The 19,924-nt window shown below is 43.6% G+C and overlaps 1 protein-coding gene across 3 annotated transcripts in view; it reads right to left on the bottom strand.

Moving 5' to 3' along the window:
* Positions 1–2,364: 2,364 nt before the first annotated feature.
* The window catches only part of sorbs2b (sorbin and SH3 domain containing 2b), a 49,651-nt gene continuing 32,091 nt past the window's right edge, over positions 2,365–19,924 (bottom strand). Inside the window, exons 15-25 of one of the 3 annotated variants that reach the window (XM_080840188.1) lie at positions 18,530–18,612; positions 18,219–18,265; positions 16,865–16,979; positions 16,330–16,458; positions 15,691–15,876; positions 11,013–12,332; positions 10,499–10,693; positions 9,528–9,641; positions 5,667–5,716; positions 5,302–5,408; positions 2,442–4,727 (exon numbers count right to left, since the gene is read on the bottom strand). In XM_080840188.1, coding sequence (XP_080696314.1) covers positions 4,666–4,727; positions 5,302–5,408; positions 5,667–5,716; positions 9,528–9,641; positions 10,499–10,693; positions 11,013–12,332; positions 15,691–15,876; positions 16,330–16,458; positions 16,865–16,979; positions 18,219–18,265; positions 18,530–18,612 — 2,408 coding nt within the window. In that variant the 3' untranslated portion in view covers positions 2,442–4,665. Of the gene's footprint in view, positions 4,728–5,301; positions 5,409–5,666; positions 5,717–9,527; positions 9,642–10,498; positions 10,694–11,012; positions 12,333–15,690; positions 15,877–16,329; positions 16,459–16,864; positions 16,980–18,218; positions 18,266–18,529; positions 18,613–19,924 lie in introns of all 3 variants that reach the window. The other 2 variants (XM_080840189.1, XM_080840187.1) reach the window with 2 other exon arrangements.

Genomic DNA, 19,924 nt, shown 5'->3' with positions numbered 1-19,924 from the left:
AGAGAGAGAGAGAGAGAGGGAGAGAGAGAGAGAGAGAGAGACAGAGCGAGAGAGATTCTCAGATGAGAACAGCTGTTTTGCTCATTTTGAATTTTGAGTTTGTCTTTCAAGTTCAAGTTGAAATAAGTTCTTTCCTTATGGGCATAAGACATTTCCCTTGTGAATCAATGCCAATCCATACAATATAGCACAGTTCTATCAAACGAACAACCCTTTGGCCCTCTGGTATGACCGAAGAAGACTCTCCCTTCTGCAAAGTAGCTTGTAATATTTATCTGAACACACGCACCTCCATGCTCTCTGTACCCTTTCTAATAAAGTTATCATTTTGCTTTTCTTGTGTGAAGCCAGCACGATGGTTCATTTCTGCCACTGAAGACCACACAGACCAGATCCTTTGATTCATTTCTGAGTGATTCCAGAGGGTTCTGTTCACAGTTGCTGGGATCTGATGGAGTGATTTTTGAAGGCTGAACTGAATGAGGCTCAGAGAGTGGGACCCGTAACCTCATGCGGGGTCTGGAGGACCACTGCATCCCAAGCATGCCTGCGTGCGGAGAGAAGACCCGGCTTGCCAAGCCACCCTGCACTTTGTTTACTCTGTTGTCATGGAGGCGAGGGGGACAACTCGAGGACAGCGCATGGCTGTTTATAGAACAAACAGGCTGGCAAGAGCCACAATGGCCGCCCCGCATGGAACTGGACGGACAGAAACGGTACTTGAATTATGTGGCACAGATACGGACCCCATCTGCTCTGGACTCTGCTGCTGCTGGTCACCTTTTTCACTGAATGGAGGCTCTCATCAGTCACCTAATAATCTAATCAGTCAAATATCAGTCAAATAATAATAATAATAATACATTTTATTCACAGTACTGTGCAAAAGTTTTAGGCAGGTGTGAAAAAATGCTATGAACTAAGAATGCTTTGAAAAATGTAAAAAATAAATGTTTATTTTTTATCTATTTACATGGTAAGACTGAGCACAGCAACAAGACACAACGTAGTTATACTGCATCAGCAGGGTCTCTCCCAGACAAAGATTTCAAAGCAGACAGGGGTTTCAAAATGTGCAGTTCAAGCTCTTTTGAAGAAGACGTTGAGGATCGTAGACGCAGTGGTCAGCCAAGGAAACTTAATGCAGCTGATGAAAAACACATCAAGCTTATTTACCTTAGAAATCGGAAGATTTCAAGCAGTGGCATCAGCTCAGAACTGGCAGAAACCAGTGGTACCCAGGTACAGACATTTACTGTCCAGGGAAGTCTGGCCAGAAGTGGTCTTCATGGAAGAGTTGCAGCCAAAAAGCTCTACCCCGACAAGGAAACAAGGCCAAGTGACTGAACTAAGCACGAAAACATAGAAATTGGGGTGCAGAAACATGGCAGAAGGTGCTTTGGACTGATGAGACAAAATTAGAAATATTTGGCTGTAGAAGAAGGTAGTTTGTTCGCCGAAGGGCTGGAGAGAGGTACAATAATGAGAGTCTGCAGGCAACAGTGAAGCATGGTAGAGGTTCCTTTCCAGTTTGGGGCTGCATTTCTGCAAGTGGAGTTGGAGATTTGGTCAGGATGAATGGTGTCCTCAATGCTGAGAAATACAGGCAGATACTAATCCATCATGCAATACCATCAGGGAGGCGTATGATTGGCACCAAATGTATTCTGCAGCAGGAACATAACCCCAAACATACAGCCAATGTCATTAACAACTATCTTCAGCTTAAACAAGAACAGAAAGTCCTGCAAGTGATGGTATGACCCCCACAGAGCCCTGATCTCTACATCATCGAGTCTGTCTGGGTTTACATGAAGAGACAGAAGAATTTTAGGAAGCCTACATCCACAGAAGATCTGTGGTTAGTACTCCAAGATGTTTGGAACAATTTACCAGCCGAGTTCCTTCAAAAACTGTGCGCAAGTGTATCTGGAAGAATTGATGCTATTTTGAAGGCAAAGGGTGGTCACACCAAATATTGATTTAATTTAGAATTTTCTTCTGTTCCTTCACTGCATTTTGTTAATTTATGAAGAATTTATGAAAATAAACTGTTACTTCCATTTTTGAAAGCATTCTTAGTTTACAGCATTTTTTCACACCTGCCTAAAACTTTTGCACAGTACTGTATATAACACACTTGAGAGGTCAGCACAGACAGCTGGGTCTGACTGAATGTAAACGTGGCCTCACACATGCAGAAGAAATTACTTTGAATGTTATGTTACTAAAATGTTGTCATCAGCCATTTAGGGGTTGCATGTTGATGTTACATTGTATGGCCAGAGTGATCAGACATTAGGCTTACAAGAGCATGCAGCTGGCTACCGTAACGTATATTTAAAGGACATCCAAACTCTTGAATTTGAAATGAAGCACATGTTTATTTTGTCTTCAGTTTCTGAGCACTGTGCGCAAGAAAATTAACAAGAAGTACAACGTGTGTCAGACAGAATTTATTTAATGTACAATTCCACCAAAAATGAGTTAAAAAAATAAAGGTTGACCTCACACTTGGCTTGCCAGTCGTTGTGCTGTAGAGTGTCCATCCAGTTGGTGGGCCACCTGGGGACGTGCCGGAGACAACGGAGCCCACACGACTATCCTGGGGATCACTTCAAATAAGTCTGTATTCAAAATTCACCACGCCATCTCACACTCCCAACCCCATAAGGGTATTTGTATCTCCGAGGACGGGGCCCAAAGATACCCTTACTCATACTTTTGGTTTATAATGTCATTTCCATTGGGGCCTCTTCTCTGGATTTGACATCATCTTCATCTCATGGAGTTTCACATATACATTTCTTGTCAGTTCTCTTTGTTGCATACTGTAAATGCTAGCTGAGGTGCAGACTTGGGCACTCCAAATGTAACCACACAGAATGGAAGACAGGAGAAGCAAGCTGAGTTTATACAGAGGCATTCCTTGATTTATCACTTCTTATATATATTTCATATCTAAAAAAGATCCACTATGGTTCAGTGTGGTGACATCAGGCAGTGTAACAAGATAAAATCCCAGGTTATCACTATTTTTTTTTTTTTACTTTCACCTGAATGACATCAGAATAATTTAACCTTAACTTGGAAATGAATTAGTGATCACATAACATTTGCATATCTGTTTCAAATCTGCACTGTAGTTGACAATATAAAGAATACAATAAACTCATAACGGAGACATTATTATAATAGGTGGTTGCAAAATACACTGTTCTGGGGCTACCGCTTCCCACAAATATTTAAATTTTGACACAATTGTACAATGGAATTGCAAAATTACCAAAATATATTAAATAACAACTTTTTTTTTTCAAAATGGAAATAAATCTCCAGAATGATGAAATAAAATAGATTTGATTCATTTGTCTTGACCTAACCATATCCATACCAATGGGATGACAGGTCGAAAACACTGAGACTGCCGGGGTGTACAGTAGAGTCTTTACAGTAGATTCTCATTTCACTTCTCAACTTCCTTACAATCCATCCTTACGTGAGAAGCTGAGTTACACGCAGTCACACAGCGTGAGAAGACAGAGAAACATTGTTGCCAGGCAGTGAACAGTGAAATCGGATTTATATATAATATTTATACCTTACAGCCATGGGTCCTCTTAAAGGTACTCTTCAAGGGGAGGGATTGCATTTTATAAACATCACCAAAAATATCACCAAGATCTGTGTTTGGTGCTCAGTTGTACAGTCCGTCAGGTGTGTGAGGAATGTCTAGAGGGTGGGGGGCGTGGGCGAGCAGTCAGTTGAACACTTTCCTCTGATCTGGACATGTTTGGATGGGTAGGTGGAGAAGAAGGAGTGTTTCGCCCGTAGGAATGGGGTGCTCTGAGGGCCGTAGAGCCTGGCACAAATGGAACGCATACCCTAGACGGCATTTGACTCAGAACCGGTTCTGTCCCCGACGTAGCATGGGGTCCACAGGATACGGGCCAGAACTGGTCCGGACTCGTTTCAGATTAGACACAGTCTGGGGGGACGGGGGGGTAGAAGCAGCTGCACTCAGACTCATTTTTGCACCATGACAGACAGTATGAAACAAGGCCAGACTCACAAGTCTGAGAGGCTGAAAAAAAATGATGAGCACTTCTAATCTAACCCTCCATAAACAACGAAAATGTACCCCGAATACAGAGAGAGAGAAAAAAGAGAAAAAATATATATACCATTTTATAAATAAAAAAAATTAAATAGGGCACTTGATTCTTCATTACGTTAAACTTTACTAGCATCGCTGAAAGGCAGACATGTCCGTGGAGATTTGTCCTCATTGAAGTGTCCTTAACAGTCAACCACACCTAGGTGCCACGGTCACCCCTTCCTGTCACGGACTGAGAATCACATAGTAAGAAAAATACCTATAAAACCAAATACCGGACTTGGTGCAAATCAGCCCTTTCAAGGCCACTTTGTCCTGTAGTGCCTCTGGTGCTTCATGACTGGAATATATATGAACCTCACAAGGTGAATGCTAGGGCCACTTTGAATACGTTTGTTTGTTTCTTTGCTTGGTTGTTTGTTTGCAGTTGGGCGAATTATCTTCTAGATGGTAGACTGTCTGTTGTAGCTTCTCGTCTATCCTCTCGTTCTGTCCTCCTTCTTCTCCACCTCTGGGTCGGCTGTGGCGTTGAGTGTGACGCTCTCACGTTATGTCCTCCTTACATAATTCCCAGGGAAGGTGCCAAAGAACTTACTTCTTCTGGACGTTCCTAAAAAAAAAGGTACAAGTAAGTCTTGATAATAAATTACAACCAGTTACAAACACAGAACATATATTTATATGCTTACATTTTTATGTAAAAAATACTTGTATTTTTCAATTTGCTATCACCCAAAAACTATTTTCCTGTCTACATGTGTCTTTTTCTAATGTGTGGATTCATGCTATTCTGTTATTTGCAAGTCTGTGTCATACTATTTGGCATCCCTGCATTAACATCTTCAACACAACCCTGGCTCAGAGCAAAACCCCACAAGGAGGTCAATCTGTAATGTGAGAACACTGATGTAATGGATGGGACATCTTTGGAGGTACACCACAGTAGGAGAGCATTTGTTTGACGTCGTGATGAAACACTCAGCATCACTCAAAGCCCAATGGTGCCCTCTGCTGGTAGACAGTGTTACTACACACATATACTACTTGAGCAGGCTATGGGGGAATTCTAATAATGATGACCATTTCTTATCTACTACGACAAAATCAACGAAAATATGCCCTGAATACAAACAAAAATATGGGGGCACTGAGAGAAGACTGTGTTGTTTTAATCCCAGACTTACCTACAAACCAGCCATCATCGCACTTCTCCATAACGTCAACAACATCTCCTTCCTTCAGTTCCAGCTCGTCTTCATTACGAGGGGCGTAGTTGTAAAGGACCTGGAAACTGCAAGGGCATTTATCTTTTATTTATTTATTTTCTCATGTAAACTGGGAGTGTTCCACAACAGCACTTATCTTTAGTGTATTTTTTTGTTTTGTTTTAGACTATTTCAGGTTTGCAACACTTCACAAATTTGCCTACACTTTGTGGTTACAGTCAACAAATGTGTGCGGTTGTGATGGCTGAATGTAGTGTATTAACTGTGAGAACAGTATAGAGGGTGAAGTAAAGTAAAGTAAAGTAAAGTAGTGAGGCACTCACGGTTCTCCAGCTCCTGCTAGTGGATCTTGCACATAAGTTTGTCTCTGTGACTGGGGAGAGAAGAGCTAGAGATGATATAGATGCACTGTATGCACGGCGTGCTTCTCTTCACCTCACATACATCATTTCTCATTGCACTCACACACTGTGGCATGTAGTGCCCAAAATACAAGTACATTGTCTGTTACTAAAGCCATGTTACATAGCCTGTGGTGTCATAATGCATTGTGTACGGTACTGTTCAGGTCAGTGGGCCAATCAGGAGAGCATATAGAGGGCATGTGGTCTGCTTTGTGGGGGTAAAGGCTCCTTATCTGGAAGGAGCTCCAAGGCTGGCAGTCCTTGTCTGTGTCCAAGGTCAGATCCGCCTGATGTCTAATGGTTTGGTTATCACTTGTCAGATCAGTACAACAACTCAGTTTGCCTGATTTTGGACCTAAAAACAATCAGTCCCATCTGCCCACATCACAGCACAAACCGCTGTCTAATGGGAGGGCCACCCACACAATCACTGGCTTAGAAACAGCAGAGGTAGGTATGGCATATCAGAAGCAGATTTTCTAAGGAAAACGAGGCTTGAACTCCCCTTGTTTTCTAGCCTTGGGGAGAAGAGCATGTTTAGGCTGTGTACACATAAAACAGAGTTAAGCCCTTCTCATAACCTCAGCACCCCAGAAAGCACAATCCAAACGGGCTGGACTGCGTTCACATACGACCAGTCTCTGGGTCCTAATGGGAGAGCATCTCCTCTGATGCAGGGCTGCTGTGACTTATACAGCCTTTAGAGGAAACACACATGCAAAAACAAAACAAAACAAACAGAAGCATTCAAAGCTCTGCCTCTAACTGTCAGAATAATACCAGTTGCCTTGACAAAATCAGTCCTTCAAAGCCACATGCGGTACAACCCCAAGCATCTTCAAAGACACACACACACACACACACACACACACACACACACACACACACACACACAGCATATAAGCATATAAAGACCTTCTCTAGGGACAGCAGAGAAATCGCCATTGCTTAATCCTGAACACTCTTTAATACTGAGCTAGACATGCCGTTAAAAGTCCTTGATTATTCACAAACAATAAAACTGTGAAACAAATGATACAATGGGCAAGGGGTGCACTGTAAAAAAACTGCCATCGTTTTTACAGGAAAATTCTGGCAGCTGAGTTGCCAGAGCAATCCTGTAAAGAATACATCCACCTGTAAATCTCTTTACGGAGCAGCATGTACATTTAACATTTTAAACCTGTATATTCAACATTGGATTTGAGCAGTATTTACGTCACTGTTATGTTATATTGGACAAGTTTGTTCAGTAAATGTAACATTTTAAGCCTGTATATTCAACATTGAACTTTAGCTATATTTACATCACTGCCTTGCTACACTGTAAGACAAATCCTGTTGTTTTGCTGGAACAAACTGGCAGCTGTGGTTGCCAGAATAATTCAGTAAATAATACTGCCAAATCGTAACCATCTTCACAGAGCAATATGTATCTTTAACAGTTTATAATGTATAATATAACATTGTAAACCAGTACATTTAACATTGGATTTATGCTGATTTTGCATGACCATTATGTTATAAAACCAGCTATTTCAGTAAAATGTACATCCAGTTCACGTCTATTGTACATCAAATCCCCTTCAATTTCACTGAGAAATACCAAGCAAACAACATTATTTAACTGCTTAAGTCTCATTAAAACACTATTACTCAACTGTTTTTTTCATGCAGATCCCCTTAAAAGTTCTTTATAAAATAAGATATTTGAATGTATTAATAACAGTTGGGAACAGGGCCTTAACTGAAGGGTGCAGCAGGTGTGGTTAAACCTGGGCCCATGGTTCTTGGGGGCCCATAGACATGTTATGTCTAAATTGATGCCATCACCCTCTTATACTACATCTGACAGAAGTCTATGACTCCAGTTTCAGATGCATAAATACAGAGAAGTCCTGGTATAGCATTCAAGTGAGTGTGTAATGCTAGCTAGAGACTTGAAAAGGTAAACGTATCTACATCATGGTAGGTATTAAAAAAGTAACAATCTATAACAAAATGATATGCTTATCTTACATACTCTATAGAAACAAATAAAAAAAGATTCAATGAAATGAACAAGTTCTTATAGTCTTTGGTATTTTTGTCATTTAAAGATTTGCAATGATTTCTGGGTAATATGTATGTTGTTGTCCGGTGACGAGACAACACGATATAGCTTGTTTAGGCGCAAAAATCTGAACGTCAAGACCGACATGTTGACTGTACACAGCAGGCCTGCAAGCCGAAACGATGCCTTTCAAACATAAAAGTGGTGATGCATTATTGCTTTTCAATGGACAGGATGGCCAGGCCATTCAGCCTCTCCTGCTCCTCAGGTAGGCCTTAATGAGTTTCAATTTGGAAAAGCTCTGCTGTTCAGCAGCTCTGCTGTTGCCACTGTCAGCATCTTGGCAAATTGAGAGACTAGCCATATCGTACCGTCTCGTCACATGAACAAACATAAATATTACCCAGCAATCATTGCAAATCTGAAAATGACAAAAATACCCAAGAAAATAATAACTTTTTCATTTCATTGAACATTTTTTTTTTTCAAGTTTCTACAGTGTATGTAAGTAACCCCTATCATTTCTTTTATAGATTGTTACTATTTCCCCCACAAATAATACCCACCATGATCGAGAAAACTTTACCTTTTCAATGGATTATATCACATTTGCCACCTTGCATAAGATAATATCAGTTCTTCACTGGACACAGGTGGAAACTGGAGTCAGAGACTTCTGTCAAACACAGCTGAAGGGTGGCAGTTCACGGGCCCCCAAGTGCCACTGCTGCACCCCCTTCAATTAAGGCCCTGGTCCAAACTGTTATTAATGCATTTGAATACATTATATTATAAAGAACTTTATAGGGGAATCTACAATGAAAATTAGTTGAATAACAGTGTTATAATGACACTTAAGCATTTCTCAGTGAAATTGAATGGGATTTCATGTACTATATAGACAACAACTGGATGTACATTTTACTGAAATAATTGGTTTTATAGCATAACGGTTATGCAAAATCAGCATAAACCAATGTTAAATTTACTGGTTTACAATGTTATGTTCTGTGAAGATGGTTCTACGGTTTGGCCGTATTTTTTACAGAATTATTCTGGCAACTCAGCTGCCAGATTTTTCCTGTAAAAACAACAACAAACAAATACTTTAAAATTAACAGTTGTGTTTCGTTTAGTATTTTAACACCACCATGTTGTAATTCAAACTGCATTGCATTGCTTCTTGTAATACAGTTTTTCATCCTGAAAATTACAGCCATATGTCGTTTCGAAAAAGAAATATGCATAATCTTACTTTAAAATTAACATTTATTTTTCGTTAAGTATTTTAACACCACAAGGTTGTTATTTAAACTGCATTGCATTGCTTCCTGTATTACAGTTTGTCTTCGTGTAAATTACATTTCTATAAAGAAATATGCATATTCTTACTTTAAAATTAACAGTTATATTCCGTTTAGTATTGTACCAAAAAATGCTGTGAAATAAGCAATACTCTATTGTATTTCTATTTACAGTTTTTTGATGTCACGATTTTACGCCATTCCACTGTGAATTTTAAGGCCATTTTTTACAGTGTGAGTACCATTGACAAACTGTACCTTTACATTAACAAACACACGCTTTTTGAGGAATTTGTTCAGTGCATTGTAGCTGTCCATGTCAGAACATGCACGAACACAGTTACTTGCACTGTAAGAAAAAGACTACATTTCCCATAAGTCATAGCTGCTGACACAACACAAGGGGTGCATTCATGCCCCTACCCTATGTGATGGTGAAAAGCTCTGGCCTCTAATGGGTGAGCCGCAGGACCTCCTAGACATCACAGGGCTACGTGGTGGCTTACCGACCACTAGGGAGTCACGCTTCGACACGGGCTGCAAGAACCACAACAAACCTTTTAATAGTGACAGTGAACGCACACACTCACACACACACAGACACGCACATCTTACGTACTACTCTAATTCATGCTTCATACACAACCAGCACGTCTTTTGTAACCCTCCATCTTAAACCTGGGAAGTATAAAAAAGTGAATCTGTTATTGACTCGTTATCCTTTTATCTGTCTTGAAATCTCCTCACACGCATAACTGACAGCCTCATCTCACGTGCTGGCATGCATGATTGCTCATGTTCGGTTACTCTGGCTTCATGCCCATTGAACTGTCTGTATTCTGCTGCATGCTGATGACGGCTTCCAGTCCATTGACCTGAGCAGCGAAGGCCAGGCTCGAGAGCCTAACACCGGCCATACAGAAATAGGCTGTGTGGAATCCGAGACATGGCAAAGGAGAGAGAGGAGGCTGAGAGTAAATATGTGCTACTACAATGGGGTAATAATAGCTCCTGAAACAGACTGGTGCTTTAGGTGTTGCACAGCAGCCTCAGAAACCCTTCAGAAACAATGGACACGTCTGGGATGTAAGGAAAGTATTCTGTGTATGGAAATATAAACATCCCAGCAGTTCTAGGCGTGTAAGCTCCTTCCCAGTATGAAGGGCGTATTGTGCAATCTGCTTTGGAGTTACTGCTAGCTTCACAGGACTTTAACAGATACCAACAGTTTGACAGAGTTGTCCATCACTAGGTAATGACAAAAGTGTTAGAGGTAACAGAATGAATCAGATTTAAACTATATGGGACAATGTGTTAAAGACAGTGCACACAGGCGAAGACTACACACCCACAGACACACATGTACTCAAGACTCAAATGCACTTCGGGTTTACCTTGACCTTGGGGGATCTGGGTTCCGGGCGGGGGGAGAGTTTGGAGGGAGGGGGGGACTGAGAAACCCCCGGCATTGGAGGGGTGGAGCGGGGAGAGGTAGGGGAGGATTTGGGCGAGACAGGGTGTGCAGGGGGCAGGGGCTGCTGGGAAGGAGGGGACGAGAGGCGCAGTGGTGCACCCTGGGTAACCACAGCCTGGTGAAGGGATAAAAATGGCAGATGCACTTTGAACCGTATAGATTACCGCGGGGTAATATACTAAACTCATACGTCAACACCAATGGCTACAAAGCTTAAGCCAAACCAGACCAGTCAAGATTAACAACACTCCAAGCAAATGTCTCAAAACGTTAAGATGAGAAAGCAAAATAGTACCAAGAAACCAACAACTAAAAGAACTGGACTTAGTTGATCACAAAAGTTAGGTTTGATGTAAAACTCTGTAAGGTTAGTGCAAGCACGAAGACAGGTGCAAATATAGCCGGAGAGAATCCACATGCCAGGCTCTAGATACCTCTCGGTCTGAAACCTCAGTGCGAACAGGTGTGAAAGTGTTTGAGGTCAAAAGGTCGTTTGGCATATGGCCTTTCTCGCCCGGCTCCTCCTCGATGAACAGATCGGGGAGCTGCTCGGTGACGTCGGAGCCCAGCGAGTAAAAGCCCTCTTCCTCCTCCTCCTCCTGTGGTCGCTCTTGCTTCAACTGGCTACCTCTGATGATTGACACCACTTCCTCGCACACCTCGTCATCGGGTTCTATGGAGGAAAGCAGCACGTCTTTGCTTGAGGTTGCCTCACGGTGCCCCAGGTGGGGCTGCTCCTGAAGGCTCTCACTGGGCCTCTTGAGGGGCCTTTCACCAAGCCTTTCCCAGGCTTCTTCCTGGGGTCTTTCGTGGCTCTCACTGGGCCTATTGAGGGGCCTTTCACCAAGCCTTTCCCAGGCTTCTTCCTGGGGTCTTTTGTGGCTCTCAGTGGGCCTATTGAGGGGCCTTTCATCAAGCCTTTCCCAGGCTTCTTCCTGGGGTCTTTCGTGGCCCTCACTGAGCCTATTGAGTGGGCTGTCATCTAGCCTTTCCCAGGATTCTTCCTGGGGTCTTTCGTGGCCCTCACTGGGCCTATTGAGGGGGCTGTCATCTAGCCTTTCCCAGGATTCTTCCTGGGGTCTTTCGTGGCCCTCACTGGGCCTATTGAGGGGGCTGTCATCTAGCTTTTCCCAGGATTCTTCCTGGGGTCTTTCGTGGCCCTCACTGGGCCTATTGAGGGGGCTGTCATCTAGCCTTTCCCAGGATTCTTCCTGGGGTCTTTCGTTAGGCTCGTACACCACCAGCTCTATAGGGCTAAAGGCACTGCGTGGTGAGGGTGTCTTCCTGTCATCGGGAGTCATGCTCTTCTGGGGCTGCAGCGGATCGGGGGAGAGGGTGCCTGTCAGGGGCTTGCTGGTAGGTGGGGCTAACTCGATGACGCTGCTGTATTTGGGGCTTGCGCCGAACATGGGAGAGGTTGGGGAGGGTGTGAAGGAGGCAAGGTATGGCTGTGGGGAGGGGCTGGGATCCGGTGAGCAGGGGAAGCCCTTGGGGAAGCTGATGGGGATGAAGTGTTCCTCCTTCAAGCTGGGCGTGAGGCTGCCCGTGGAGGAGAGCGGCGCCGGGGAGAGCCCCATCATGGAGGAGGAGGGAGACGGCGACACCATTGCCTCGAGGGCCTCCAGTTCAGAGCGGAGGCTGGAGGGGAGGGGAGGAGGGGTAGGGCCAGGGGTGCCGTGAGGTGACAGTCCCAGCGTGAGTGCAAGCCACTCGCTGGTGACGGCCTGCAGGTGAGCACGCTGGGGGGATGCAACCTGCCGGAGGGAGGGGGAGGGGGAGGGTGGCAGGGAGGCAGTGGAGGGCCGCACAGAGGATGGCGGGGGGGCAGAGAGAAAAAACGAGTGATGGAGAGAGAGAGAAAGAGAGAGGGAAGAGGGGAAAAACAAATAGAAAGGAAGAAGAGTGAAAACATGGAAGCAGAGAGAAGAGATTCACATGGAAGCAGAGGGAAGAGATTCACATATGTCGCTATGAAAACATATGGCCTACATATGCCACCAAGGTATGAGTTTGGGAACAAACAACAACGCTGCCTCTCACCAAAAAAGAATCTGAATTAGTCTGAGGACTGAGTTTCCGGTTTGGAATATGCAGGAGAAAGACTGAGAGCTCCATGGAGAATGCTCCATGTCAGTGCTTCTGGCTCTGCTGATAAAAAGGGTTATGAGCTATTTTAAATGCAATTTTTTTTCATTTCACATTCCACACACCCTGAAGAAAACCTCCCAAGCGTTATTTCTCTCACCAAAAAAACAGAGCTGGCCTTCTGGTGCTGGTGACACATGCTGTAGTTGCCTTGTAGACAGCAAACTCAACTCTTCCCTGCGTTATGTCACGTATGACTCTTGGTCCAAACTCAACTCTTCCCTGCATTATGTCACGTATGACTCTTGGTCCAAACTCAACTCTTCCCTGCGTTATGTCACTTATGACTCTTGGTCCCAACTCAACTCTTCCCTGCGTTATGTCACGTATGACTCTTGGTCCCAACTCAACTCTTCCCTGCATTATGTCACGTATGACTCTTGGTCCCAACTCAACTCTTCCCTGCGTTATGTCACTTATGACTCTTGGTCCAAACTCAACTCTTCCCTGCGTTATGTCACTTATGACTCTTGGTCCCAACTCAACTCTTCCCTGCGTTATGTCACTTATGACTCTTGGTCTAAACTCAACTCTTCCCTGCGTTATGTCACGTATGACTCTTGGTCCAAACTCAACTCTTCCCTGCGTTATGTCACGTATGAGTCTTGGTCCCAACTCAACTCTTCCCTGCGTTATGTCACTTATGACTCTTGGTCCAGGCCCATAATTAGAATAAAGCCCTCCTGAGGCACAGCTGAATCAATAATCAGGCTTTATCCAGCGCCACGTCTCTCAGCAGTCATACGAGCTGGGGATCAGATCAGGCCACTAGCACTGCTCTGCTCCTCAGAGGGAATTACAACCTCAAGGGCACTTAACCTGGACTAGGGGGACACTGAATCCTAATCTGCAAGGTAATTCAGAGATGACAGAGTTGATCCAACATTGCATTTGGCTCACTATCAAGAAAAGTAATCCGATAGTTCATGGGCAAGCTAGACAGAGGGCCCCTGACTTGTAATGGGACATGTCCTCTTTTTGAGACCTAAAAAATGCGTCCGGCAGGGATTCCAAAATCGTCCGGGATTTCGCCTCGTCGGATATCTTTTCTCTGGGTCTTTCACAAACTAGCGTTAACTGGAAGTAACTGACTGTCAGTGACGCTTTGTAAACACGCCCGTGATCAAAGATGAATTACAATACATTTAGAAGAGTACCTCATGCAATATTTTCCCTCGAAATGGCAGACCTATCTCTTTCATGGTTTTCATTATTTTGGGGTTGGGAAATAGTCAGTAGCAATCTTTAACCAGTGTGGCACCGATCGCCTCCTGCTCAGCGTCAGAGAGACTAGGAGCTTGTGGTGGACTACCGGCGGAGCGGGAGGAGGAGCCCCCCAACTCCTACCTGGATGGTCTAGAGACAGTCTGGGAGGAGATAAGTCGAGGAGGCTGGACTGTTTTTATTTTTGTTGTTTGTTTGATTCCTAGCTTATTTCTATTGTATGTCTGATTCCTATTCACTTCATAAATCTTGCTGCTATGACCCTAACGGGATTAATAAAAGTTTATCTTATCTCTTATAACACAGTTATATGCTAATCCTACATAAACTATGGAAACTATCAAAATACTTTTCAATTAATTGAATCATTTCTTATTTTGCTTTGGTATTTTTGTCATATACAGACATGCAATGGTGATTGCTGGGTATTATCTTGTTGTCCGATGTCAAGTCTCTATTTGATCATGTGACGAGACGATACAACATAGCTAGTTTAGGCGCAAAATCTGAACGTCAAGACAGACAGGCTGACTGAGCTCTGCCAGAGGCACATCACACCTGCAAGCCAAACGATGCCCTTCAAACATAAAAGTTGTGATGCATGATATGCTTTTTCAATAGACAGGATAGGCAGCCCATTCAGCCTCTCCTGCTTTATGCTGCCCCTCAGGTAGGTCTTAATGAATTTCAATTTGGAAAAGGATCACCCGGCTGTTGCCACTGTCACAGATGTCAAAAACAATAGCAGGGCAGTGCACACCTCACCGAAGGTGGATGTACCGGAGTAATAATCGACAATCGGCATCTTGGCAAGTTGGGAGACTGAGGACTGCTGAACAATCTCTGCTCAAAACAGGCCCTGAATGATAGGAGTTGTGGAAACGTTATTGCTATGTCCTTGTTATAGTGGTTAGACAGACGTCTTACCATGTCATATAGCTCTTCATCGCCTATGAGCTGATGACCACTGCTACAGGGACATAGCAATAAAGTCTCCTGCACACCTGATATCATTCAAGCTACCGTGCACCTATTTAACAGGTTGTTATAATTTCTGAGCCAGGTCGCGGGCAAGCGCCTGTTTGATTGTGTATATGTTTTTCAGATGAGGGTAAAACTGCTGTGTGTGCCGTCGCACCAAATCGTGCCTTTCATCAGGGCTTCAGCTATTTTATTTACGTTACCGTGTGTCTGAGTGCTATCCATGTTTCTGATAGCTTTCTGTTTAACCTGTCTACTTTCCCAAAACAATAGCCAAAGTAACTAATTCGACCATAAAATCCATATATATATAAACATATACGCCAAATGGTGTGTGTGCGCACGCCTTTTAACTAGTAACTAGTGTTCACTAGGGCCCTTCATAATAGCATGCATTGGGGCCCATCATAACTACCTTATGCCACTGTGCTGTACACTACCCATCCATCCATCCTGGATTTACTGAAACCAACCACTTCTATATTTATACCATTCTGAAAGCCCAACTGTGTCTTCACACGAAGCCAGGACAAGCCAAACTTGCACCAGGTATGCTTTGGGTGCAGAACAACCGCTGGGTGAGCTCTGCTGCCAATCTCATAGGAAACAATGTGACAGCAGACTCTGACAAGCAAGGCTTGTGTTTCAAAAACTGGGCTTAAATAACCAAAGTTAACTTGTGCCTTTGCAAAGATGAGTGAATGGTTCGTTAGGCCCATGAATGGAGCTCTTTAGATCTTGTGGGTGAAAACATGGCCTTACCCTGGTGGAGCTTCGACTGAGACCCCTGTCACAGGAGGAGCTTTGCGGTAACGTGCTGGCGTTAGCGGACGCCCTCTTGGCGATGTCCACATATGACACAGGGAAGATGCCCTGCCTGCTGGTGTTGGGGATCTTGCCCTCGTACCAGTTAGCATCCACTTGCCTGAGCAAGATGACCCTCTCACCCTACAGAATAGAACAGACAGATACTTCAGACCAAAGTTTTATTTCTTTTCCTATCTTGCTTTAAACTTTTACTGTATTTTGCAAGAAATAACTGATGCTGACACCCCATTTTACCTATGCGCTGTCACCCTCACACGTACAGAACATGGATCTTGTATAACACCCTCCTTAAACTGAAAGTTATTGGGCAGTTACACTGGAAGTGTTGAGGAAAGTGCCTTGCCCAAAGGCTGGTAGCTATGGCCCAACAGATTAACAGTTATTGACCAAAGTGAGAACATCATAACATCTTTGCAGTTGTTGCTAAATGGGATTTTCTTTTGTTACTCTGGGTACTCAAGCGTCCCCCATGGTTAGATGGCACTTAAACACATAATACTCTACTGCTTGCAGGTCGGATCTTGAACTGTGTGAGCTATCACTAGAAACAGACAGCTGTGAGCAAAGCCTTGCCTTCCTCAGAGAAAGCTCCACATTGGTGTCAGCGTTGAAGTTGTAGCGTGCCACGGCCTCTCCTATCTCTCTGCTCTGGGCCGGGGGAGGAGGCCTGACCGGCTGCTGCCTCTCTGATGGAGGGATTTTCTGAGGGAAGGACAGGGAGACAATATAACGCACTATCAATACGTTACGACAAAATAACACACTATCAATACGCTAGGACAATATAACACACTATCAATACGTTACGACAATATAACAAACTATCAGTACATTACGACAATATAACACAGTATCAATACATTACGACAATATAACACACTATCAATACATTACGACAATATAACACACTATCAGTACGTTGCGACAATATAACACACTATCAAATATACACAGACACGTGCGCCTGTGGTCAGCCAAACAGGAAAGCAAATAAACATGTCTGTAAAGGCTAATTCATGATAGCAATGAGGTACTTTTATTGTACCTATATATAACTAGTGCACTTAAAACAGAGAGGAATGTGAATTAGCAGTGAGTGAACACCAACCTCCACATAGGAGATGGGGAAGATCCCCACTCGGCCATGCAGCTCTCCCTCATACCAGTTGCGGTCGACTTGTCGTGTAATGTACACCACATCTCCCTTCCTAAAAGTAAGCTCTCTGCGAAGCAGGAGGCCAGACAGAACGAGTTAGAGAAGGAGGCACACAAATCTGCTCATGTATCATTACAAAGTTCAAATAAAACGTAAATGTTAAGTTTCTGGAGTGGTTTGGAACAGAACAGGAGTGAACAATCCTGTACAAAATGGATGTTATAGATGAATGAATGTCATGAATGAATGAATGTTTTGAATAAATGAATGAAAGACTAAATGAATATTTGGGGCCAGTTTCTTTTTTGTCTTTCATGTTCAAAGTTCAAAGTCAAAGTACTTTATTTGTCATTGCCACAAAGACAACGAGACAGTAGAGGCAACCAGACTTCTTACACAGCTAAATAATAATAAATAACAATAATAAATAGATTCATAAATATTATACATAAAATAATATAAAATGCAATATATTTCCATATCTCCATATTTCCATATTAAGGTGCATCAAGTGTTAGAGTGCAGTCCATGGGGGGCAGGCTGGGCCGGGGGGAGATGAAGGGGGGTGGGGGGGTGGGGTGGGTAAGCTGTTGAGGAGCCTTATGATAGAAGCTCTTTGCCATCCTGGAGGTGCGTGCCTTTTTTGATCTGAACCTTTTCCCTGACGGGAGTAACAGGAACAGATGATGGGCAGGATGAGAAGGGTCTGTGATGATGCGTTTAGAGCGCTGCAGGCAACGGGAGGAGGAGATGGACAAGATGTCGGGCAGCTCTACTCCAATGATCCTTCCCGCTGTTTTAATCAGCCTCTGGATGGCTGCCTGCTCCGCCTTTGTACAGCTGTAGGACCATACATTCAGGCAGTATGCAAGCACACTCTCTATAGCGCAGCGGTAGAAATTATACAGCAGCCTCTGAGGAAGGTGTTCTTTCCTCAACTTCCGGAGGTAAAAGAGGCGTTGCTGGGCCTTCCCCAAAACGGAAGCTGTGTTTTTGACCCAGGACAACTCCTCCGTCAGTGTCAGACCCAGAAACTTTAGAGAGGTGACACGCTCAACCTCTTCACCGTTGATGTAGAGTGGGAGATGGTGATTATGCTGGGAAGACTTCCAGAAGTCAATGATCATCTCTTTTGTTTTCTTAATGTTGAGACTGAGGTTGTGCTCAGAACACCAGACTGCCAGGTTTCCCACTTCTTGCCTGTAGGCAGCCTCATCGTTGGTGGAGATGAGGCCAAGCACTGTTGTATCATCTGCAAATTTGAAGATGTAGTTGGATGATGATTTAATAGAGTGATGTGACTTACTTTGCTGTCTGTGCCTTGAAGTCGTATATCGCCCTGGCTGGTTGTTTCTGTGGAGGGCATATAAATAGTACACACATGAGAACTGAAGTGAAGCTGGATACTATGCTGATACATGTCATAGTCTTAGTTCCAGTGCGTTTAGTCTAAATGTACTTATATTTTTTCTTTTCTATTCAAGGATTTTACTTCTCAGTGTTATAATATCTAACGAGAATATACCTGCTTAACCATAACAAGAATTGATGTATGCATAAGGCATATAATTAAAGCATATAATGTGTATTACAATAACAATGTATAACAAGCCTTACCTCTGTTACTTCTGGTGTTGGCCTGCTTTGAGGAGTGTACCGCCCCATATCTGGATGTGAGTAGCCCTTGAAAGGGTCTGGGTCTAGAGCAGAAGAGAGAGGCGTTGGTAAGGCTGGGGGTTAATAGGGTATTCTTTGCCTTTCCTCTAGCTGACAAGCACCACGATACTGCAACATGCGTAAGGGGAACGGTATGCACAACAGAAAGGTCGTAATGGGGGTGCATCTGGGGTGACAAATGAAGGGAAGTGATAAATCAACCCCCAAAAAAATCATAAATGAAAATTCTCCCCTATGCACTCACTTTGACCTACTGGGGCTCACGTACGACAGATGGAGGTGATCATGCCCCACTTGAACATCTCCCGTATCTTTGCTGAAAAATACTCTGTCTACTTTATTACAGGGGGCGAATTAATATCCCAGGCCGCTGGAAATGGATCTTCAGCATGGAACAAGTGTATTTATACAGCAGGCCAGTATATAGAGCTGGACCCAGTGCCAACTGACCTGCTATCTATCCCCTCGCTCAGGAGACTCTGCTTAAAGGGACTTGGCACAGAGCTCCACCAGCAAGTGGGATGCCAATCACTAACGAACAGCAGTCAGATATGTGCTGACATGTATTTAAAGCCAAATAAAATGGAAAAATGCATTCTGGGCCAAGACAAAATTGAAGGCCCTCCCACGAGGCTTAGGGCTTGGTAAGGTTAATACTGTGTGTGTGTGTGTGTGTGTGTGTGTGTGTGTGTGTGTGTGTGTGTGTGTGTGTGTGTGTGTGTGTGTGTGTTGGCTTGGTAAAGTTAATACTGTCTGAAGTAAGGAACAACTGGGTGTGCTTACGGGTCTAAGCCAAGCATCCCATACCACTTATTTTTGGCTGCCTGGCACATTTCTATTAATGGATTCTTTGAAAGAGACAAAGGTGTACCTATTCAGGACTTGGCATGTGCTTATTTAGAACATGGTGGCTTATCTGATATATTGTAGATGATAATTAACCCCCCACACTACACACACACACACACACACACACACACACACACACACACACACACACACACACACACACACACACACACACACACAAACACCCCCCCCCCACACACACACACACACACACAGAAAAGACGTAAATGATATGAAAGTCACAAAAACATGATTTGTGATGTCATTTCGTTACAAATGAAAGACACAGGTAACATGAGGAGAGCATAACAAACAAAAGGAATTTGAAATGAAAAATGAAACAGAAAAATATTGCCAATGGTGGGGATGAAACAACACAAGAATCACCAGCTGAACAGAGCGATGCAGTAGCCTGACAGCAGACAGCTGCAGTCCTTCACGTGATTTTGAGATGAGGGCAGATGGGAGATGGAGTCATGCGATTTG

Source organism: Sprattus sprattus, assembly GCF_963457725.1.
Source record: "Sprattus sprattus genome assembly, chromosome: 6".
Classification (NCBI taxonomy): domain Eukaryota; kingdom Metazoa; phylum Chordata; class Actinopteri; order Clupeiformes; family Clupeidae; genus Sprattus; species Sprattus sprattus.
This window is presented reverse-complemented; position numbering and strand designations above follow the sequence as displayed.